We start from the raw sequence: 22,632 nt of genomic DNA, 5'->3' as shown, positions 1-22,632 counted from the left end.
GATTTTTAAACCTCTTTGAAGAGCAAATGGAGAATTAAAGGGAAAATTCTGTTATTGGTAACTCACCCTCAAGTTTCTTTCTTCTGTTGAACACAAAAGAAGATATCTTGAAGAATGTTGGTAACCAAACAGTTGCTGATAGCCATTGACTCCCATTGTATTTATTCATTTATTTTCCCATACCACGGGTCACTGGCTACTGGCAACTGTTTGTTTCCATTCCAAAAATATATACAAGCAATTCTAACAAATATTAAATAAAACTTAAGGAGAGTTAACCAATATGTTGGCTACTGTAAGTATTTACAAATTGGCATCTGTGTAAATAAAACCTATAATTAAAATATTACTACACAAAAATTCAACCTTGCTGTGGAATCTGTAATGAGTTTAACCAATCAGTGACTTCTGGGCTTACATGTTGTAAGACATGGCCTTTTGACAGTGGCGTATTGGCTTTGGAAATATTTCTATATCATTTGGGTTTGGGTTCGCATATGCTCAGTATAAATACGACTTTACTAAGTCTTTTTTTTATTTTAAATCAGATTTTATTTTGAGCAGTCACATGATCACCTGGAATGCTGACCCACAACAAAGACCGACCCTTACAGGCATACCATTGTTACAGCTTTAGGCATTTCACCTGTTCATCAAAAGGAGAAGATGACATTTTCAGCCTGCTTTTAATGCCTGCCAAGAACAAAAGGTAATAAATAACCATGATGACGGCTGCCCTCTACAGCGATGGCCATCTGCCATTACTTTCCTAGCAGCATAATGCTGCCACACTTTTCACTTCTATGTATAGCCGATTCTATTCTTGTAGTTGTCAGGAGTAATACAAACACTGCACACTTGGTCAAATGCATCTGCCTTGCTTTAGAATACATCATGGGTAGTCAACAGTCCTGTGAATGTCTTCAAAGTCAGGTTTGACTTTGCAGAAGTGGGTTTATCTAGATGAAAATGACAGGAGGTAACTTGATGGAGACTAGTAGCTGTGCTGGCTCAGAGATCGGCGTGAGGAAGACGCTTTACCAGCCTATGGGTTTCACAAAAACAACAGTGAACGTTAGATTCGGCGAAAGTGTTTTTACAGTGGACAGAAGCCTCCTGGAGCAGCATTGTGAATACTTCCGAGCTCTTTTCCAATCTGGGATGAAGGAATGCATGGAGGATGAGATTTGTCTTCAGGCGCCGAGTGTTCACGGCTTCCTGGTAGCCCTTCGTGTGATACATGGCGAAAGACCTATGTTGAGCGCTGACGAAATTGTTGACGCCATCCAATGTGCCGTGTTCCTTCAGATTGAGCTACTAACTGAGCATCTCATCGATGTTATCAATTCAGACAACTGTCTTCTAATCTATCACACAGCGGCTACTTTCGGGTTATTGAAGCTCTTCAAGAGCGCAGCTTTGTTCATTCGAGACATGTATGTAGACCTCAAAGAAGACGTGAAGTGCTTGCCAGAGGATTTGATTGAACATATAGAGTCTCTTGTTCCTAGTTCCTACATCACCGTCGGCACGCATTCGCCGACCATCAAGCTATTGCAGGACTTCATGAGGACCGTTTGTTATCTTGATGAGGATGAGAAAGACTGGAAGGTTCTCACACACTTGCCTCTCAACACCAGCACCACCATGGCAGGAGTTACGGTTTTAGACAACAAGCTCTACATTGTTGGAGGAGTCTATGACATTTCCAATAAAGTTGTGGATACTGGTTTCTGCTATGATGTATCTACAGACACTTGGAGCACATTTTCCAGCCCTCAGCAACTTCGCTACAACTGTACCTTGGTCAGCCATGTGGGCGACCTTTATATCATCGGCGGAGAGTATGAGAAGACCGTAATGTCCTCTGTGGAGAAGTACAAAGTCTCTTCGGACACCTGGAGCTTCGCTGCTCATCTTCCAAGACCTGCATCCGCCGTCGCTTGCGCCAAAGCCATGAGAAGACTGTTCATCTGCCTCTGGAGACCTAAAGATGCTACTGAGATTTACGAGTATGTCGCAAACAAAGATGAATGGGTGTTAATCACAACACTCGTTCGGCATCAAAGTTACGGACACTGCATTGTGGCCCACAGGGACAATTTGTACGTCATGAGGAACGGGCCATCTGATGATTTTTTGAGATGTGTGATGGATTGTTACAATCTTACCTCAGGTCAGTGGACGGCTATGCCCGGGCAGTATGAGAACAGTAAAGGGGCTTTGTTTACTGCGGTAGTGCGAGGCGACTCTGTGTTCACGGTGAACCGCAGAGCGACGGTGGAATATGCCATTGAGGACAATAAATGGAGGACGAAAAAACAAATGACTGGATTTCCAAGAATCGGCTCCATGTGGACGTTCCTCTTGAGACTGCCGAAGCGAAGCAGAGAGCTTTTACAAAAGAAAGATAATGGAGTCGAGATCTCCTTCGGCCTCAGCTCAAGTGCTTCTGTACATTGTGTTGACTGAGTTTAATAGCGGTAAATGTTATATAACAACAGATTCCTAGAATCTGACATTAGTTTAGTGCCTCAAATATTTCCATTGACAGAAAAAAAAGGATAGGTTGGAGGTGGGTTTTGCATTTTTTTTCCCCCCTTGTATTATTACTTCAGAAAAAGTGAGGCAATTTTCTGCCTTTAGATGTGCATGAATAAATAAACACGTTACCATCTGTCATTACAAATTTTGTCCTGTTGCAAAAGTTGCAAACAAGACGTAAAAACCTTTATAATCTTTAAAAAAGGAATTGTCCTCACAAAATATTTGCTGTCCCAATATATAAACCTTTTCTCTTGTAATGGACAGTAATAAATAAATGAATTAACTTGTTTTTGAAAGAAGTCTTATGCTAGTTGAGACTGAATTTATTCAATAAAAAAACATAATATTGTGAAATGTCCTTTTGCAGTTTCAAATGGCTGTTTTTTATTTATTTAATATATTTTAAAATGAAATTTATTCCTGTGATGCAAAGCTGAATTTTCAGCATCATTACTCCAGTCTTCAGTGTCACATGATCTTCAGAAATCATTCATATACATATGCTGATTTTCTGCTCAAGAAACATTTCTTATCAATGTTGAACACAGTTGTGCTGATTAATATTTTTGTGGAAACCATGACACTTTTTTTTCATAGCATTTTATTTGAATTTAGTGGCATTTATTTAAAAAAAAAAAAAATTGTAACAAATGTCTTTACTGTCAATTTTGATCAGTTTAATGCATCCTTTCTGAACAAGTGTTCTATATATATATAGAATATATATATATATATATATATATATATATATATATTATAATATATATATATCTATATTACTATAATAGTTGGCTATCAGTAATTCTTTATGAAACAGTATTATATATGCAAACCAAACAAATTTCAACCCTCTTTTCTTTATCTGAGTCCATTCGATTAGTTAACTGCAGCTTAATTTGTGCTAAATCTGATTAACATTATTAACAATTAACTGATTAACATAACTATTCACACACTGCCAGAACAACACAGACCTTGGAGGCAAAAGTGAGATTAATGGAAAATGAACAGGCCCTAAAAATCTTCACGACTGTATTACACATGGGTCATTACAATATATGTTGCCATGGCTACATAAGACCAAAATATAGAAACATTTCCTGTTTTTAAATCAAACAAGCCATCTGTAAAACACGATCCCTGGTGTATCCATACCAGAAACACCGGGGTCAGACAAGGCCGCAAGGAAAGGGCACAGATCCTTGAAGACTGTGAGAGAAAGTTTAAGATCAGCTGGAAGGAGAAACATGATCAACTGGTAAGAATCTAACCGTGAGACGACACGTTGACTGTTCAAACTCTCAAATTATATCCAGACATTCCTGCAAGCTTTCGTAACTATTGTAGAAGGTCCACTCATTACATGGGAACCTGAAGACACACTGATAACTAATCATGTTACTACAATGAAAACATTGTGTCCAACCTTTGGCAGCCTAACAACAGTATCTATAGATCTTGCCAGGATTTTGCCATTCGCTCATGATGTCTGGCAGTTGTTTCACACTGAAGGTAACATTTTATAAGAACTTTGCCATTTAACAATGTTCACAAATAGCAAAGTGAAACTGCCAAATGAAAGCATGTGTTGACCTCACACAGATTTCACAAATACCAGTTTTTGTCTGAAATGAGAACAATGAGACATTGATATTATTGTTTAGATATGGGTTTTCTTCCAAATATTTGACTGAAATTTTATATTGAATAGTCTTAATAAAGAATAGTCTTCTTTTTTTCTTGGCGCAAATGCATCACATTTTTTAGGTTACCGATGATATTGCTGAAGTTCTGCAACAAACTTTGCAAGTAAACTAATTTATTACCAAAATAAAACACTTAAAAAATGAAGAAATATTTTATTTGTTTTCCTGCATGTCATTTGACCACTGACCAACATCAGAGCACCCTAAATATGCAAATGTGTTGCAAATTAATTAAAAATATTACTTCAAGAAAATAATTTATGTAAAAAAAAAATGACACCTTGGGTTTTCAGCATGTTGTAAGTTGAGGTACCATATAGAAACTGAAAAGATGAATATGATGATGAATAAGATGTTAAAGAGGCCACAAACATACATTATATATACAAAAATAAAATGGTGTAATACAAACTAAAAAACTTAAAACATTCATAAATTTAACAACAATTAACAATTATTTTTTTAAATTACAAAAAAATAAAACAATAATTAATTTATTAAGTTTAACAATTGTATGAATTCCAAGAAAAAAAAAAGGAACATAATAAATACCAATGGTTTATATTTCAAATAATGCAACAAAAGTTTGATTGCTATGGAAAACACATTTTTTGCCGTTACAGAGTCATTCTTTGGTGTCGACTGTCAAACTGTGCTTGTCCCCGAGGCCTCAACACATGTGTAGAATGTGCAATGAATAAACACAGTTCAGCATATGATAAAAAAGCAACAGCTATATGAGCCCGGTGAATAGCACAAACCATGATCGCAGCTAATTCATTGCATCATAACACGGATTGGATCAGGCCACGCGGGTCATGAGTTCCTCCAGCGCTCGCTCTCTGTGGTTCTCATGCACCAGAAGAACCCATGTCACACTTTAAGCCAGAGAGAGCCCATTTCATCAAACTGAGCAAGAAGGTGAAGGAACTCCTCAGCCTAAAATAGAGGAACAAATACGGTTACAATACACACTAACAATCAAATCATTATTATAATTACTTTTATCCTGCAAAGATGCACTGAATTGATATAAAGTGACAATAAAAATGGTAACACTGTAGTAAAGGGAATAATTCTCACTATTAACTAGTTCCATATTAGCTTATTATTAACATATTGGCTGTTTATTAGTATTTTTAAAACACATATTCTTCATGACCATATTCTAGATCCCAAATCCTACCCAACACCTAAACTTAGCAACTACATTACTAACTATTAATAAGCAGCAAATTAGGAGTTTGAAGCAAAAGTTGTAGTTAATGGTTTGTTAATGGCGAGAATTGGAACTTTAAATAAAGTGACCATAAAAAATTTATAATGACACAAAAAGTTATATTTCAAATAAATGATGTTCTTTTTAACTTTCTATTCATCATAGAATTCTGAAGAAAAAAAGTTTTCTCAAAAATATTAAGCAGCACAACTGTTTTCAACATTGATAAAAACAAGACATTTTTCTTGAGCACCAAATCAGCATATTAGAATGATTTCTGAAGGATCATGTGACACTGAAGACTGGAGAAATGGTGCTGGAAATCAGCTTTGAATCATTGGAATAAATTACATTTTAAAATATATTCAAATAAAAAAAAGTTATTTTAAATTTTAATAATATTTCACAATATTTTGATCAAATAAATGCAGCCTTGGTGAGCAGACGAGACTGATTTGAGGTAATCATACACTTACCTTGCTCTCACAGTTCTGAAACATCTCAAGTGCTTCTTCAACCTGAGCTTCATCATAGCCGAGTTCACATAACCGATCACAGGCGTCCAGATACCTCAAGATCTGCAAGAGAACAATCAAACAATCCTTCATTCTGTACATGCACACAAACACATAGCAACATGGATCACTTTAACGGGAGGAACATAATTGAAGAAAAGCCCTCGGACTTTCTTGAACACTTCATGAAAACAAGGCCAGGTTGAGTTCTAATGGACTTTTGTTGAGGACTGGTTTATCCCCTAACACTAAGTAATTAGATAAACTGATCTGGTTATCAGTTATTCATCATAACTGTGGACTTATGAATGATCATTAGCTGAATTAGAGCAATCATAATTCATGATAAGACTGGATGTCAGGCTCAGAGTGGACTGAAAGCAGAGCGGTGTGAAACGTGAGAAGCGTATGGATATGAGCCACAAAGGACCCGCTGGTCTGATTAATCTGTGTAACAAGATGAGCTTTGTTGATTCAAATCTGATCATCCTTCCCAAGCAGCTGTCTGATGTCGTGCTGAGCGGCCCACTGGGCAACTGAAGGTACAGCCAAATATAAATTCATCAGGCCTCGCTGGCCGGCCAGTCAGTCAGTCAGTGACGTCACAGACACATCATCACATCACTTCAGGGCTTTCAAGCAATCTAATGATCTAGAACACATTCAAGCAAGCTTTAGACAACCAGCCCCTCCTCCTCAGACTTGACACAAAGACAAGTTGCCAGACTGACGACACCAACAAGATCGAGTGCACTTGACGATAAATGAAATGAAATACGCTGTGTTTTCCGCCAACTGGCAACCCGTGGTGCCGCAATACAATTGGGTAAACTGGCAGTGGGCGGGTTTCACAAACCAAAACAAACACCAACATTCCGGAACGCACATTTTCAAAAGGAGAATAATCTGACTGTAGCATTGTTTTTCAGATAAACAAGTATGTTAACTGAGATATCTGCAAACATAAAGACAAACATATTATGGTATTTTTTATGCTTTAGTAGAGTCAAAAACTTACATACAGCACCTTTAATGAAATCTGAATATACAATTGTAAATCTTAATATATAGAAGTACATCTGAATGTATAAATGTAAATCTGTATGTATATATATATATATATATATAATATATATATATATAGTATATATATATATATCTATATATGTATATATATATATATATGCAGATCTGAATTTAAAGACTAAATCTGAATATATAGAAGTAAATCTGAATATACAGAAGTACATCTGCATATATAAATATAAATCTGAATATATAGAAGTACATCTGAATATATAAATATAAATCTGAATATATAGAAGTAAATCTGAATATATAGAAGTAAATTTATAGTATATAAATTTATAAATTTATATATAAATTTATATACTAGTATATATTCAGTTTTGTATCTATATATTCAGATTTACATCTATATATTTAGATTTACATATATAATATATATATATATATATATATATATATATATATACATATATATATATACATACATATATATATATATATATATATACATATATATATACATACATATATATATATATATACATATATATATATATATATATATATATATATATATATAAATATATATATATATGTAAATCTAAATATATAGATGTAAATCTGAATATATAGATACAAAACTGAATATATACTAGTACATCTGAATATATAAATATATAAAACAATATGCCTATATATCCTGAATGCATCAATGCGGATATTGTATTATATTAATTACTGTGCATATCACTAATCTAAACCAAATGGAGCATTTTTACTGTATTTTATAAAAGGCTGGCCGTAGCACCAAAAGGTACTCACAATTCAATATACCTACATATTTTGCATGTTTAATCACAGAAGGGAACTATGGCTGGAAGAGATATATAAATGCTTGATCACCATATAAACAACGTCCTGTCATCTATATCTTATTCTGGGGACAAGGCAGCTTGAGAGGCAGAAGACTTAAGAGTTAACAATGGAGAGTACAGGAGCATGTACTTGTATTATATATTCAGATTTGTCTCTATATATTCAGATTAACTTTCATATAATCAGATTTACATTTATATATTCAGATTTACTTTTATATATTTTCAAATTTGTATCGTGGTTATGACTATATTCAGACTTGTATTTATATATTCAGATTTACATTTATATATTCAGATTTGAATCTATTCATGGTTATGGCTGTATTTTCAAATTTACATTTATATATTCAGATGTACTTCTATGTATTCAGATTTACATTTATACATTCAGAGGGACTTCTCTATATTCAGATTTGCATTTAAATATTCAGATATACTTCTATATATTCAGATTTACATTTATACATTCAGATGTATTTCTATATATTCAGATTTACATTTATACATTCAGATTTACATGAATATATTCAGATTTACTTATATATATTCAAATGTGTATCTATATATTGTGGTTATAACTGTATATTCAATTTTTAAGTTTATATATTCAGATTTTACATAATTTTTTCCTTTTTAGCGCTTCTCATACACACACACACACATATATATATATTTGTGTATTTCAGTTAACTTTTATTTCAAATAACAGTTTTTTTCATGGTTTTAGTTTTGTTTACCTATAATAACCCTGCATGTGATTATCATAGGCAGTCAAAAATGAATTAAGGTATCTTATTAGACAAAATGTGATGTGATCGTACAATTATTTTATCAGTATCTCAAATCACATGATATGATTTTATACAGATCAGTCGAATGCAGGGCATCTGCTAGGTTTTCTTCAGCAAACTTCTCTGGCTTTATTCAGCACTGCTACCACCCAGCCCTCAAATGCTGATTTATTTATAGCCTTTTTGTCATAAACCCTTTTTAAATAAACTTCAATGTATTTTTTTTTCCCCAATGCCCAACAAGGTTAATGATATTTGCCAATGAGTATGGCTTGATGACTCAAAAGTTCTCCTGAGAACTACTAGCTCATTGTGGAAACTTCTGTGGATCTGGTGTCTATTTTTGTTGACTTTTTTTTCTCATGATACTTCATCAGAATCAGATAAAATATGGTGGAACCAGATGTTTAGCTGTGACACAGAACTGAATCTGAAGTACACAGAGACTGTGAGGGAAATCTCTGGCAACGATTTCTGACATTACTTAAGTTTGTCAGAATCAATAGAGAATATCTGATAGAACAAATTAAATAAAACAGAGCAACCAGACCTTCTTTAGTCACGAGACTTGAAGTAAAACTGTAAAAAATGTCATTTATTTCAACTTAAAAACTTTAGTTCAATTGACACCAAAAAATTATTAATAATAAAAAACTTTTTTATACAACAGTACATCACAACAACAAAAAATATTAAAAAAAACTACAAAAAAAAATAGAGTTGAATGTTATATAACTAATATAACTCGCATAACTAATTTGATGAGTTAAATGAATAAAAAACAAGTTGCCATGACTTACTGAATATAAAAACTTTTATACAGCATACTGAACTTGGAGAAAAAAAAAATATTAGTCTATAAAAGCTGCAGATATGAGTAACACAAAAATCTTTGCTTTAGTATTTGAAATACTTTAAGTCATCCAAACTATGAAATAACACAAATGAAAGTATGACAATCATTTATATATTATTTAGCTTTATATAATATTATTTATTCTATAAATTGTTAATAAATATGAATAAATGCTATAATATTACATTACATGAATCTATTATTTATATTTTATTTCAGATTTATTTCAATTAACAATTGAATTTTTAATTTCAGTGAAATTATTTACATAATTGTGGTCGGGGTTCATAGTGCATGTTCATAAGCACACTGACAACTGAACTATACTGGTAACCCAGCATGCACTTTGATTGACCTTCCCCTGTGATACACCAAGGATGGTGCAGAGAATCTCAGCATTACATCTCGACCCGCGAATGAGTCCCATCTCTTATTTCAGACTGAATCCCTGTAACAGATCTCCCTCATTGACCTGCTCTGGACTCTGCTGGCCAGTTTTCTGGAGGGCGATGATGGCCATACGGAGAGGGTAGCCCTGCTCGGTCACCGCCGCCAGCAACTCCCTCCCCTCTGGGCTGAGAGCGGAGAGCAGCTCGACCGAAGAGTCCAGGACGGCAGCGTGGGAATTGAGTGGCTGTGATGGGGCCAGGGGGGAGAATGAATCCTGGGCCTGGAAAAAACAACAACAGTGCCTCATGGTCACAGTACCCTTGAGAGATGAGGGCAGGAAACACAATACTGAGAAAATCTAGAATGATAAACACTATTGTTGGTGCAAGGTTTTAAATATGTTCTGAAAACATTTGTATCAATGCTTTTGCCAGACACAAAGTTATCTAAAAAAAAAAAAAATCTAAATTTATCTTTAACTGAAAATTGAGTGTTTACTATTATCCTTTTGCACTGACACACTATTTTCCTATTCTGATACTGTAAAGCTGCTTTGACACAATCTGTATTATTAAAAGCGCTATATAAATAAATGTGACTTGACTAGACTTAAGTGATTTACAGCATATTTAAGATGTCCATTTTATCAGTATGTGTATTTCTTGGGAATCGAACCTATGACCTTGGTGTTATTAAAGACATTTTCTACCAGCTGAGCTACAGAAAGATAAAAAAATAAAGGAATATATAGCCACAAGAAACTTGTTCACCCAAAAAAGAAAATTCTGTGACTTCCATAGTATTTTTTCCATACTACGGAAGTCAATGGCTACCGTCAACTGTTTGGTCACCAAAATTCTTTAAAGTATCACCTTTTGTGCTCAACAGAATAAAGAAACCCTTACAGGTTTGGAACAACTTTAGGGTGAGTAAACGATGAAAAGATTTTCATGCATAAAATATAATGCATATTATTTAGCAAACTTGCAACAACCTAAATCAGAGATAAAAATTACTATTTTAAGCAATTTTAGGTAATTTACCGTAGAAATACTGTATACAGTTTTTAACCTGTTATTGCGCCACCTATTGCCCAATCTCCATTAAAGGTTGCATGCTTCTTCAGAATCATATGTTGCACATATTTACCAAATTTCATGAAGTTTTGAGATTTTGTTTAGGAATTATAGGCTTTTGTGTACATTTGGTCATGCCCATTTTTTTAAATGACCCTGTTATAGCCATTCAAATACAAAAGTTCACAAAGCGTTCCAGCACTTGAGTCTCCAATGAAGCCTGGAAGAAATATCCAAACATGGAATAAAACAACAGCAAAGGTCTGTAAACTTCTGGAAAATGCATTTATTTCTTTTCCCGTTCATGTCTTAAAAAACACTGTAACTGTAAATAAAAATTAAAAAAACTTCAAGAAAAACTACAAGCCCCCTGCCATATTCAGTGCACCGTGACTGCGCGGCCTAGCAGGAGATGATGTCAGGAGCATTAATAACGTGTTGGATTAGACTGTCAACAAAAGCGTAACCTTGAATCGTAGCTTTGCTGAGAAAGAAATTTCCGAGCACTTTCACTCACTAATCCAGACGAATTTGTTGCAGCTTGGGAAGATTCCAGGAAAAGACTTAGCACTCGCTATTATTAGCTAGTTCATCTTCTGAGACATTACAGAAATGTGCACCAAAAAAGAGAGGGAGAGAGAGAGAGAGAAGTACTTCAGAGAAGTCATTCATGTGTAATATCTGAATGAACTGAATTGGACGCTTAGTCATTTTATAAGAAACAACAAAATACTGTGCAGTCACAGTGAGACATATTAGCACAGGATTTACAATGAATGCTTCTGGAACGTTTTGAGAAATTACTAAATGCTTCTGGACCTGATGTCTCTCGCTCAAGTGATTAAAATGCCTTTCTAGACTTATTGGAGGCATGTCAGTTAAAGCCATTTATAGCAGGGCCAACATGTTGCCTTCTAAGGACAGCTGTTATTGTGAGCTTCGGTGAATTGGCAACTGTGAAAAGGTCTTCTTCATAGACATACAAAATATTTAGTAAATAGAGTAAAGAGATGAGTTGTCTGTGCTGGGCTGTCTGTATTTATACTCCCGAAGAGTACAAACTGTAATTTCAGGTACATCAAAACTTACCCAAACATGTCCAGTAAAGGGGAGTGTCTTTATCTAAGGTGTTTATTGTTCCAGAGCCACTAATGACCTGCCATTTGCAGTAAATTTGAACCACAACTTTAGGCATCTACATCACAGTCCTGCAGAGTTTTGCTCCAACTTTGATAAAAACTCCTTGGTTACTAACTCTCCAGGCTCTCCAGGACCGAAGTTGGCCACTCCTGATCTACATGAACCACGTTCTGTTTTCTTTTCAGAGATCGAAGAGATTAGTGATGATTTTATTGAAGTCTTGAGATTGCGGTGTAGTCCGTTTACTGCCTACGTTTAACTTTTTATTTCTGCCAAATGAATTTGGTGTCAAAATTGAAGTCACTGCTCCAGCGGCTGGCTAACCTGCTCTCCTGAGGGCTGCTGAACATCATCCAGTATAGAGGACAGGTCGCCATAGGCTCACAGGAAAAGCGGGGATTGAGGGTTGGTTAGCCGCCCTGGAGACCCGTGAGAACCCAGTTCTCCAGGCTGAACACATACTGAAACATCGAAACGCAAGAGGCATCTTTCCATTTGATTTTCACACAATAACATCAATGTCAAACATCATCTGACGAGATCTAAACCAAAGTTTTTCACAACAAGTCTACATCAAAATGGAGCCAACTGGGAACATACGAGTCCTATTCTGACTACAAACACACAATCTATATTTAACTTGCAACCGTATTACTTACATTACATTAATCTACAGACCAGAAAAAATGCTTATAAAGGTTTTGTCCTAGAAATAATATACACGATTTTGAAAGATGGATGGAATACAGTACATGGCTTTTGCCCAGATTTGCAGTCTAGATTAGTCTAAGATAGTTAACAAAAAATCAGAACCAGTCTGCAGATTTTAGACAGTTGGAATTGACAGATTTTTCAGGAAATCATGTATTGAATGATGGACACAGTATCCACATTTTTTATTTATTTTTTTTGCCTCCAGACTATGAATCCATGCAGTCGGAGGATATCAGACATGTTTGATATTTTGAGACTATTTTAGACACACGTTTTTAATTTGTCATGCATCTCCAAGCAACAAGATGCATGTTTCTGTGTGAGTTTGTTCCGTTCAGAATGACTTGAAAGTCTGCTGGTGTGTGATCCTCAATCGTTTAGTGTATATATTGCCCAGTTTTCCACAATTAGCATTTCTAAAGTCAGCAACGCCTTATGTTTTAATGTTGTTCAGATTTTTAAAGTCTGCATGGGCTATAACTGCTATAAACAAATAACAACCTCTTCTACACTTACGCTCCTAAACTTGAGGAATAAATTAATCAAGAATAACTATACATTTTATCAACTGGAAGCACTGGTAACTTTTATGTGATTCTGCTTCCAAGCCTCTAGGTGTCAGTGTAAAATCCAAGATCACTAACATCAACAGAGCAAATGAGTACACGATTAGGGATAATTCCTAATAATTGCATAAATACTGAACTAACCAGTCTTCATAAAGCAAGATATGCTTCACGAGTTGCACAAGTAACTTCAACTTCATCTAAATGAATTCTGAGCTACTGCTTTGGGATGGGAATCCCTCTGAATTTTTCTAACAGCTGCCGTTATCAGCATTAGGGATGCACGATAAACATCGCATGATATTTATCGTGCATCCCTAAACATTTCTCTTCCAGTAGCAAATAATCTGAACTTCTATCCAAATTCATTTTATGGCTATATACACAAAACTGCACATCAGTATTTTGTTTATTTTGTATCCGTTTATTTCTTCCAAGGAATCTTAGCAAAGTTTATACACAAAAAGAAGATAAAATGTACTTAGATGGTTAAATGTAATACACCTGTGTGAAACTGAGAAGAACTGATTTCATACATCCACTAAAATTCACGGGACCAGCTAGTTAAAAGTAATTCCAAAAATGGCTCAGGAAAAGAATAGCTGCAATTGTTTGAGGATGTGAAAACTGTGTGTTAAGTGTCAAAATGCATTTTGACGTCAACTGATAATGTCAGGTCAAAAACATGCATTTTGGAGAGTATCAGACCTCAGTTTCCTGCAGTATCTTCAGGTAGTCAGGCAGAGGGATTTCTGGAGCTGGGATGCGTTCGACTTCTTCCTTTGCATCCTCAAGAAAGCCAAGAGGGATCTTAAAGGGCACTTCATCCAGACAGGAGATTTCAACCCTACATGAAACAGAAAGGCAAATAAAGAAATATTTTGACACCAAATCAATCTAATCTGTGTCTCAGATCGCACATGGGTTTTAAATGTACACCATCTGTCAAATGTTTGGAATGTTAGAATGATTTCTGAAATTCCAGCTTTGCATCACAGGAATAAATTGCAATTGTAAAATATATTCAAATAGAAAACAGCTGTATTAAATTGTAATAATGTTTCACAATATTACTGGTTTTACTGTTGTTGTTGTTGATTTTGGATCAAATAAATGCAGCATTTATGAGCATAAGAACATAAAAAAAAAATCTTTATTATTCCAAACTTTTTGACATGTAGTGTAATAATGCATGAAAAAAACCACAGACAAAACTCCAGTCCCATGTTTTTCCCCTGTTCTTGTTTCTCAGAAAACACCTACATTGTTTGCATTTGACTGGAACTTCTCTATATTTGTTTACCTGTTACACAATAGTAAGGAGACTAGAGGATTAGAGATTACTGAGACTGGACCACCTGACCGTCTCAACGTCACCTCCGTGTACCGTGACACATGCTTCATCATATGTACACTGGGATGTGTTACTGGGAGAGAGGGTGCATTTTTCTTCAAGATTAGTTATGGTTTGTCTGAAAGTAGGTATAGAAATGATCTTGTCCCAGTGGTAATGAAAAAGCTGCGGCCTGCACCAGATGGCCTGCTGACGCTCTTCACTTTGGACAGATGCTCAGATCTGATCCTAATATGCTGCTCCGCACCTTTCTTGCCAGATGGTTTTAGATTTTCAATCTGAGCCGAGTCTTAACAGCCAGATGCTCGGTAAGCTCTTAAATAGTTTTCCTTCTCGTGCAAGAAAGAACAATGGAAAGTTCAATAAGTTACAGTATTCTGCTTAAACCATCGGTAGAAGAAACAGGAAGCGAATGAGTATTTTCACTCAGAAATTGCAAAAAGTGGTGGCACGCTGAATTAAATGTGAAATTATGAAATGATAAAATCAGAAGTTGTATCTATTTAGTGAACCGGAGTTACCACGAATTAACAATGAACAGTTGTATTTTTTTTTTTAGTAATTAACATTAATAAAGAATAAATACTGTAACAAATGTATTGCTTATTGTAAGTTGATGTTATTTAATTCATAGGACCTTATTGTAAAGTCTTACCACCATAGTTTTCTTAATTTGACATAACAGAAAAAATAAATGGATAAAAAACTATTTCTGTTATTTTCAGAAATAGTGAAGTCTCAGAAATCTTTAAAAATTGTGGATTTTTAAAAATCTTTTTAATTACATACTGTATTTACTGTAAAAATATCAGCGTAAAAAAGTTTTATATTATATTTGAAATGTTTAATATTTCCATATTATACTTAAATACTATAAAACATTTAGAAATATATAAAATTCTACATTACATTTATATTACATGCACTGAAATCAAACAGCCTTCATTTAAACTGATGACATTAATAAAAATAATGACTTATCACACCAAATGCATTATTAAAACCAACAAAGAATTCCAAATTGATTTAACAAAACAGTTTATCAAACAAAAAAATCTTTAAAGTAGCCCTCAGCCATGTCACACATACTCTACTCAAAACTAGAAGTTGACAGTGAGTTCTGATGAATGTTTACTCACCTCCTGGGTCTCCTGAGTGTGGCTGGTCTGTTCTCAGTGGTGTGCTGTGGACAGCGTTACAGTCACTCTTCACAGAGCCGTGTGTTGATTAATCCACTGACACTGGCTGTTTACCTGAGCCACACACACCTACAGGAAGTCAACCTGAAGCATCCACATTTAGAAAACCATCATAGGAACGCTTTCTTTTCTTTGATAAGCAGGCTAAAAAATTGTTTTGTCGTGTGAAATATTACACACAGATAATGCATCTGTACATATCTAGACGTACTATTATTTGTAAAGCAAACAATCAACCTGATCGTCTCAAGCAGTCCACGGGAAACCAGTGTGATGTAATCAGTCTTTTGGCTTTTTCACAGAAGTCAACATGTGACGTGTTTTGAAGGAATACTAATAGACTGATCTTATATTCAGATGAATAGGTGAATCTCCGTCAATAACCCGTACAGGCCATATTTCACCCAAATCTATGTCAATTATTCACATTACCATAATACCAAAAAGTAAAAAAATATGCATACATATATATATATATATGTGTGCTTATATATATCTTAGCACAAACCATTTTATTCTCATTGCTATAATGCAAAAAAGGATTTCAAAGGATTGGTGCTAAATTGTATGAAAATATTGTGTAGATTATATATATATATTGATATAGAGACAATATATATATAATATATATAGATATACATATCTATATATGATATACATATACATAGACACACACATTTCAAATACTGTAAATAAATGTATTGCTTATTGTAAGTTGATGTTATTTAATTCATAGGACCTTATTGTAAAGTCTTTAACCACAATAGTTTGCTAATTTGACATAACATGAAAATAATGAGTTAAGAAACTATGTTCTTGTTTTTTTCAGAAATGTGAAGTCTCGAAATCTTTAAAAAATTTGTGGTTTTTAAAAATCTTTTATGACATACTGTATTTACTGTAAAAATTATACATCGTAAAAATTTTATATCTTAGATTGAACAGTTTAATATTCCATATGTCTAATACTATTAAACAGTTAAATATTAATTCTACTTACATTTTAGCGTACTTGCACGGAATCGAACAACAGCCTTCATTTAAACTGATGACATTTAAAAAATAATGCTTTTTCACACCAATCCTTATTAACGACACAAGAATTCCAAATTGATTTAACACAACAGTTTATCAAACCAAAAACATCTTTATAAAGTAGCCCATCGCATGTCCACACATAGCGCTACTCAAACTAAAGTTGACAGTGAGTCTGATTGAATGTATTACTCCCCTCCTGGGTCTTTAGACTGTGGCTGGTCTGTTCTCAGTGGTGTTCTGTGGACATCGTTACAGTTCCACTCTTCACAGAGCCGTGTAGATTGATTAAATCCACTGACACTGGCTGGTTTGACCTGATCCACACACCTACCTACAGGAAGTCAACCTGAAGCATCGCCATTTAGCAAAACCATCAAAAATGGGACGCTTTTCTTTCTCTTTGGACACAAGCTAGGCTAAAGGACTTGTGTTGTCCTGTGACATATTATACACACAGATACATGCTCGCTGTACATATGCTAGACGTACTATTATTGTAAAGCAAACAATCACACCTGATCGTCTCACGCGGTCCACGGGAAACCAGTGTGATGTAATCAGTCTTTTGGCTTTTTCACAGAAGTCAACATGTGACGTGTTTTGAAGGAATACTAATAGACTTATCTTCCTTCAGATGAATAGGTGAATCTCCGTCAATAACCCGTACAGGCCATATTTCACCCAAATCTATGTCTATTATTTACTTTTTCTTATTACCATAATGTTAAAAAGTATGCATATATGTGTGCTTTTATATATATATATGTGTGCTTATATATATCTTAGCACAAACCATTTTATTCTCATTGCTATAATGCAAAAAAGGATTTGTGCTAAATTTTCATGAAAACAATATATGTATATATATATATATATATATATATATAATATATATAGATATATAGATATATATACAATATATATATATATATACATATATACATATACACACACAAACACAACATATATTACATACACATATATATACTATGTAAAAAAGGATTTGTGCTAAATTTTCATGAAAATAATATATATATATATATATATATATATATCATTACATAGACACACACACACACACACACACACACATATATATACCGCACACATATAGTATACTATGTAAAAAAAGGATTTGTGCTAAATTTTTCATGAAATATATATATATATATAAATATATATATATATATATATAAATAAATGTATATACACACACTATATGTGTGCGCGTGCATATATATATCTATATATACACTTTAATATAATAACATTTATACATCATAGTAGTATTTATTCTATTAATTTAATGTGATTTAAATAAAACTATTATTACAAACTATTTCAGTCATTTTAATGTTATTATAATCCATATTGCATCAATGACAATCTAATAACAATCAACACTGGGAATAATGACAATTAAAAAAAAGAAATCCAAGCACATTGTGGTAATACGAATTTGTGTTAAAATCAACTTAACAATCGTAAAAATAAAAAAAAGCTTTGTTTTCTTCATGCCAAGCATTTCTTTGATTTTAGGATGAAATGTTTTGGTGGGGTTCACCCAATCTAGTATCATTTAATCTGGTCACACATTTTCCCAGCCAAACATTTGTTCCCCACATGAATGAACAGTCCGTCGGATCATAAGTGAGCATCATTTCTCCAGGGCTGTGGCCCAGATGTCGTCGGCTGGTTGGTCGGGCAGAACCCAGCCCTGAGGAACTGATGTACCGTCAGGGTGTTTGTCAGAAACCAGGAACTGATCCCACTCTCTCCTGTCAGGGGAAACGTGATATGAACACATTCTCTGAGTTATGTCACATTTACTCAGAGAGTTATTTTTAGAGTTTACCTCTGATTTGAAAACAGACCTTATTTGAATAAGAGCAGGAAGGGAGCGCTCTGCCTGTGTGTAGTAATCTAGGAACGGCTGAAGAGGGTGATCAGGATGCAATTCAGCTAAACAGAAAGAAAGGAATAGACTTTACATGCATGCAGCTGAACAAAAGCACATTTTATTTGATATGAATCTACATCTTCCATTTAGTGCTGAGGTATCTATTTAACACAGCACTTACTAACAATGAAAATAGGGCAACAGGTGCCATATAAATCCTACTGCAAAAAAAAAACCAACAGTAGGTCTATTCTGTACTATTTCAGGATGTATCTAAACATACAGTGAAGCACATCATGAAATAGACTCAGAAATGACTATACTGCCAACTTGTGGCTTCATCAAAAAAACAAAACTAATGAAAAGAACATCACAAAAAAAAAAAAGAAAAAAAAATAGATTGTGTGTGTGTTTTTTTTTTTTTTTAAAAGTGTAAAATTACCTCCAAACAGCATTGTGTCCACCTCTCGTTTCTTCTGCAACAGCTTCTCTTTTTCTCTCTTCAGTCGCTTCTCGCGGTCTCGCTTGCGCTCCTCCTCCTGTTCTCCCTCCAGCATGACTCTCAGAGCTTTCTCCTCTGTGGCGTACACAGCCGTGCGCTTACAGATCAGACTCCTCAACCGCTCCAAGTGACCCTCAAATCTCTCATCGCTCTCCTTCCCTGGAAACATGCCTGGTAAAATGGGAAAAATGAGTGGAAATTGAGCCTTACAGGTGAAGTAATTAGACTAAATGAATTTCTGAAGATGATGAAAAATTATTTTTTTTTATATCCCAGTTTAATATTTAGAAACAATTATAAATAAGCCGTTCGTAGACTGATTTCTTCAAAGGGTGTGAAGAATAACGTTATACAGACTATACAGCGTCAGATCAATTTCTTAAGGACATTAAATCATGCAAACAGAATCATATTTTTTTGTTTTACCCTTCCTGGCCGCAGCCTCTTTCCTGAGTTTTCTGAGTTTTTCCAGTGATTTGAGGATGTCCAGCATTCTCTTGGCATCAGCTTGTTTCTTTCTGACTTCTGAGAGAACAGCGTCAGCGGCCAGCTTCAACTCTTTCTCCTGAACAGCAACGAAACATTTAGATCAGACATTGCTGGACATTTAAATGCATACTCTCAAAATTTACACTATAATATACTCTCTCTCTATTACATATATATATATATATATATATATATATATTATATATATAATATATATATATATATATATATATTATATATATATACACTGAAATATATACCATAATTAGTAATGTTTGTTCTGGATATTGACTGGTTAATATAGCAGTGATGTCCAAATTGTGAAGAAAAAAAAAAAACTTAATTAGGACTAACTGGATGGAAGGTAATATTGAGGACACAGAAAAAAACTATAATCTGATTATAAATCAATATTCAAAAAAAAAAAAAAAAAATTTTAAAAATAAAGACTACAGAAACATCCAGAATATTCCTAATAAACTGCCTACTTCTGATGTGAAGCATTCAGAAACATGACAAAAATGGCAACCTGTTCAAAGTAGTGTGAAATTATTTAAAATAATAATGTATTTTATTTTCTCTTAACTCAAGCATTTTAATAAAAGGAAAATCATTTGAAATAAATAAAAAAAAATACATTATTCATTTAATATCTAAATAACATAGTATTATTAGTATAATAAATGTATGTATATATAGATTTATATATATATATATATATATATATATATATATATATATATATATATATATATAGTATAAAAAATACCATATATTAATTAATGATAAGTTTATATACTGTTATAGGACAAAATATATATTGCGGATATCTAAACAATATAGTACAATATTAATTAACATTAACAACTAAATATTATACAGCATTTAAATAACGTGGTATATTAATACAGTATAATAATAAATGTATATATATAATATAATTAACTACAAAATCATAATAATAGGATAATATTAATTAATGATAACCTGCATAATATTAGTAAGGGACATGAAATATATGATGGGGCTATCTAAATAAAATAGTACAATGTTAATTAATTTTATATATTAATGTAAATAATACAGTATATAATATTACAAAATTATATAGTATAATTAATAATTAGAAATAATAATAATTAATGTTTATAAAAATAATATTTTCTGGGACATTGTAAGAAAGTTTTCCTCCTCACTCTGTTCTTCTCCTCCACTTCAAGAATGCGTTTCATCTGCCATTTATCAATCTCCGCCTCTCGTTCAGCACGCCTAGCCTCCTGGTCCTGCTCCTCCTCCCTCTGCTGCATCTTTCTCCTCCTCATCCTTGCTCTCTTCTTCTTAATCTGCAGCAGTCTCCTCTTGAGGCCGCCGACAGCATCCGGGTCCTTCAGACCCGTCAGGCGCTCCTGTATGCTGTTCTTCAGCGCGGTCGCTTTAGAGAGGCTCTCGGTCCAAACATCCTCGTTCTCCAAATTATCCTTCAGCACCTGACACACCCTGTTTAACTCGGACAGCATCTGCACAGTCCCGTACAGCTTCTCTCTGACCTGAGAGATGGACGGTTTGGACTCGGTTCGCTTCGGTTCAGGGGACTTAGTTCTTCTTTTAAGCAAGAAGCTCTGAATCCACTGCTCATCTCTCGATCTCTGCGCGGATTCTTCATCGGAAGCTGTTTTTGAGATGGATGTACTCTGGTTTTGTTGGCCATCCAGCCAGGGTCTGTTCATAGACTGGCTGTTAAAAGGGTAATTCTGCCGGCTGGAGGTGTAAACCTCGAGCCTGGCGCTGGACTGATATGATGGAGCTGCTGCGTCTGGGAACGGATGCTGGTTTGGTGGGACTTGTCTCGTGAAGTGATGCTCCGGAGGACGCCACTGGTTCTGGGACCAGGACGGAGGCGGGTTCTCGCTGTGCTGAGGAGGTTCAAAGCTCCCCGGAGGGGGTCTGCTCGGGTCGAAGGGTGGGAACGGGGGCCAGTGGTGCTGCACCGCCGGTGGTGGATGCTGGTACAGGTTCCATGTGTGTCCCGCTGCCGGCGGAGGCGGAGGTCCCGCACCTCCTCCTGCATACACAGCGCCGTCTAAACCCGCGGGATCACTGAAGGGAGGCGGCGGAGCGCCCGTGTAACCGAACTGCTGAGGGTTATCCATTCATTCACGCTGAAATCAACCGCAATCCGGCGCTGAAGCGCGCTATTGTGAGCTACGCTAAAAGGACAATCTGTAAACGGAAGTTATGAAGGAAGGACTTCCGGTACGTCTTCGAAATAAAATCCCCTTCAAGTTAAAGGTGATGGATAGTTCCTACCAAAGAGGGACATAACTGTCTCTCTCTCTCTCTATATATATACAGTACAGACCAAAAGTTTGGAAACATTACTATTTTTAATGTTTTTGAAAGAAGTCTCTTCTGCTCATCAAGCCTGCATTTATTAAAATTCTAATAATATATATTCTAATAATATATTTTCTTTACTATCACTTTTTATCAATTTAACACATCCTTGCTGAATAAAAGTATTGATTTTATTTAAAAAAAAGAAAGAAAAAAAATTACTGACCCCAAAATTACTGACCAGTAGTGTATATTATTATTACAAAATATTTATATTTTTTAAAACATAGCTTCTTTTCTTTTTTTTTACTTTTTTTTTTACTTTTTATTCATCAAAGTATCCTAAAAAAGTATCACATGTTCTGAAAAAATATTAAGCAGCAGAACTG

General features: G+C 34.5%; 3 protein-coding genes across 3 annotated transcripts; 1 reads left to right on the top strand and 2 right to left on the bottom strand.

The window, feature by feature from the left end:
- The first annotated feature begins 452 nt into the window (after positions 1-452).
- Positions 453-2,797, top strand: kbtbd13a (kelch repeat and BTB domain containing 13a). Its single transcript, XM_019078908.2, has one exon. It carries the CDS (start codon positions 964-966, stop codon positions 2,470-2,472), a length of 1,509 nt encoding a protein of 502 aa, XP_018934453.2. The 5' UTR covers positions 453-963; the 3' UTR covers positions 2,473-2,797.
- A 2,075-nt stretch (positions 2,798-4,872) lies between these two features.
- On the bottom strand, positions 4,873-17,379 carry LOC109061800 (ubiquitin-associated protein 1-like). The gene is given in 6 exon segments (XM_042761338.1): positions 4,873-5,133; positions 5,136-5,192; positions 5,949-6,050; positions 10,014-10,211; positions 14,136-14,274; positions 17,354-17,379. Coding segments are annotated over 6 exon segments (600 nt in total). The 3' UTR covers positions 4,873-5,055.
- Positions 17,380-18,366: 987 nt separating this feature from the next.
- Positions 18,367-22,234, bottom strand: pdcd7 (programmed cell death 7). Its single transcript, XM_042759508.1, has 5 exons — positions 21,106-22,234; positions 19,847-19,985; positions 19,361-19,591; positions 18,893-18,980; positions 18,367-18,796 (listed from the first exon to the last, which is right to left on the bottom strand). Exons 1-5 carry the CDS (start codon positions 22,057-22,059, stop codon positions 18,676-18,678), a joined length of 1,533 nt encoding a protein of 510 aa, XP_042615442.1. The 5' UTR covers positions 22,060-22,234; the 3' UTR covers positions 18,367-18,675.
- Positions 22,235-22,632: the final 398 nt, after the last annotated feature.

This window comes from Cyprinus carpio, chromosome A7, assembly GCF_018340385.1.
Source record: "Cyprinus carpio isolate SPL01 chromosome A7, ASM1834038v1, whole genome shotgun sequence".
NCBI lineage: Eukaryota > Metazoa > Chordata > Actinopteri > Cypriniformes > Cyprinidae > Cyprinus > Cyprinus carpio.
The sequence above is the reverse complement of the archived record's forward strand: the minus strand, read 5'-3'. Positions and strand labels throughout refer to the sequence as shown.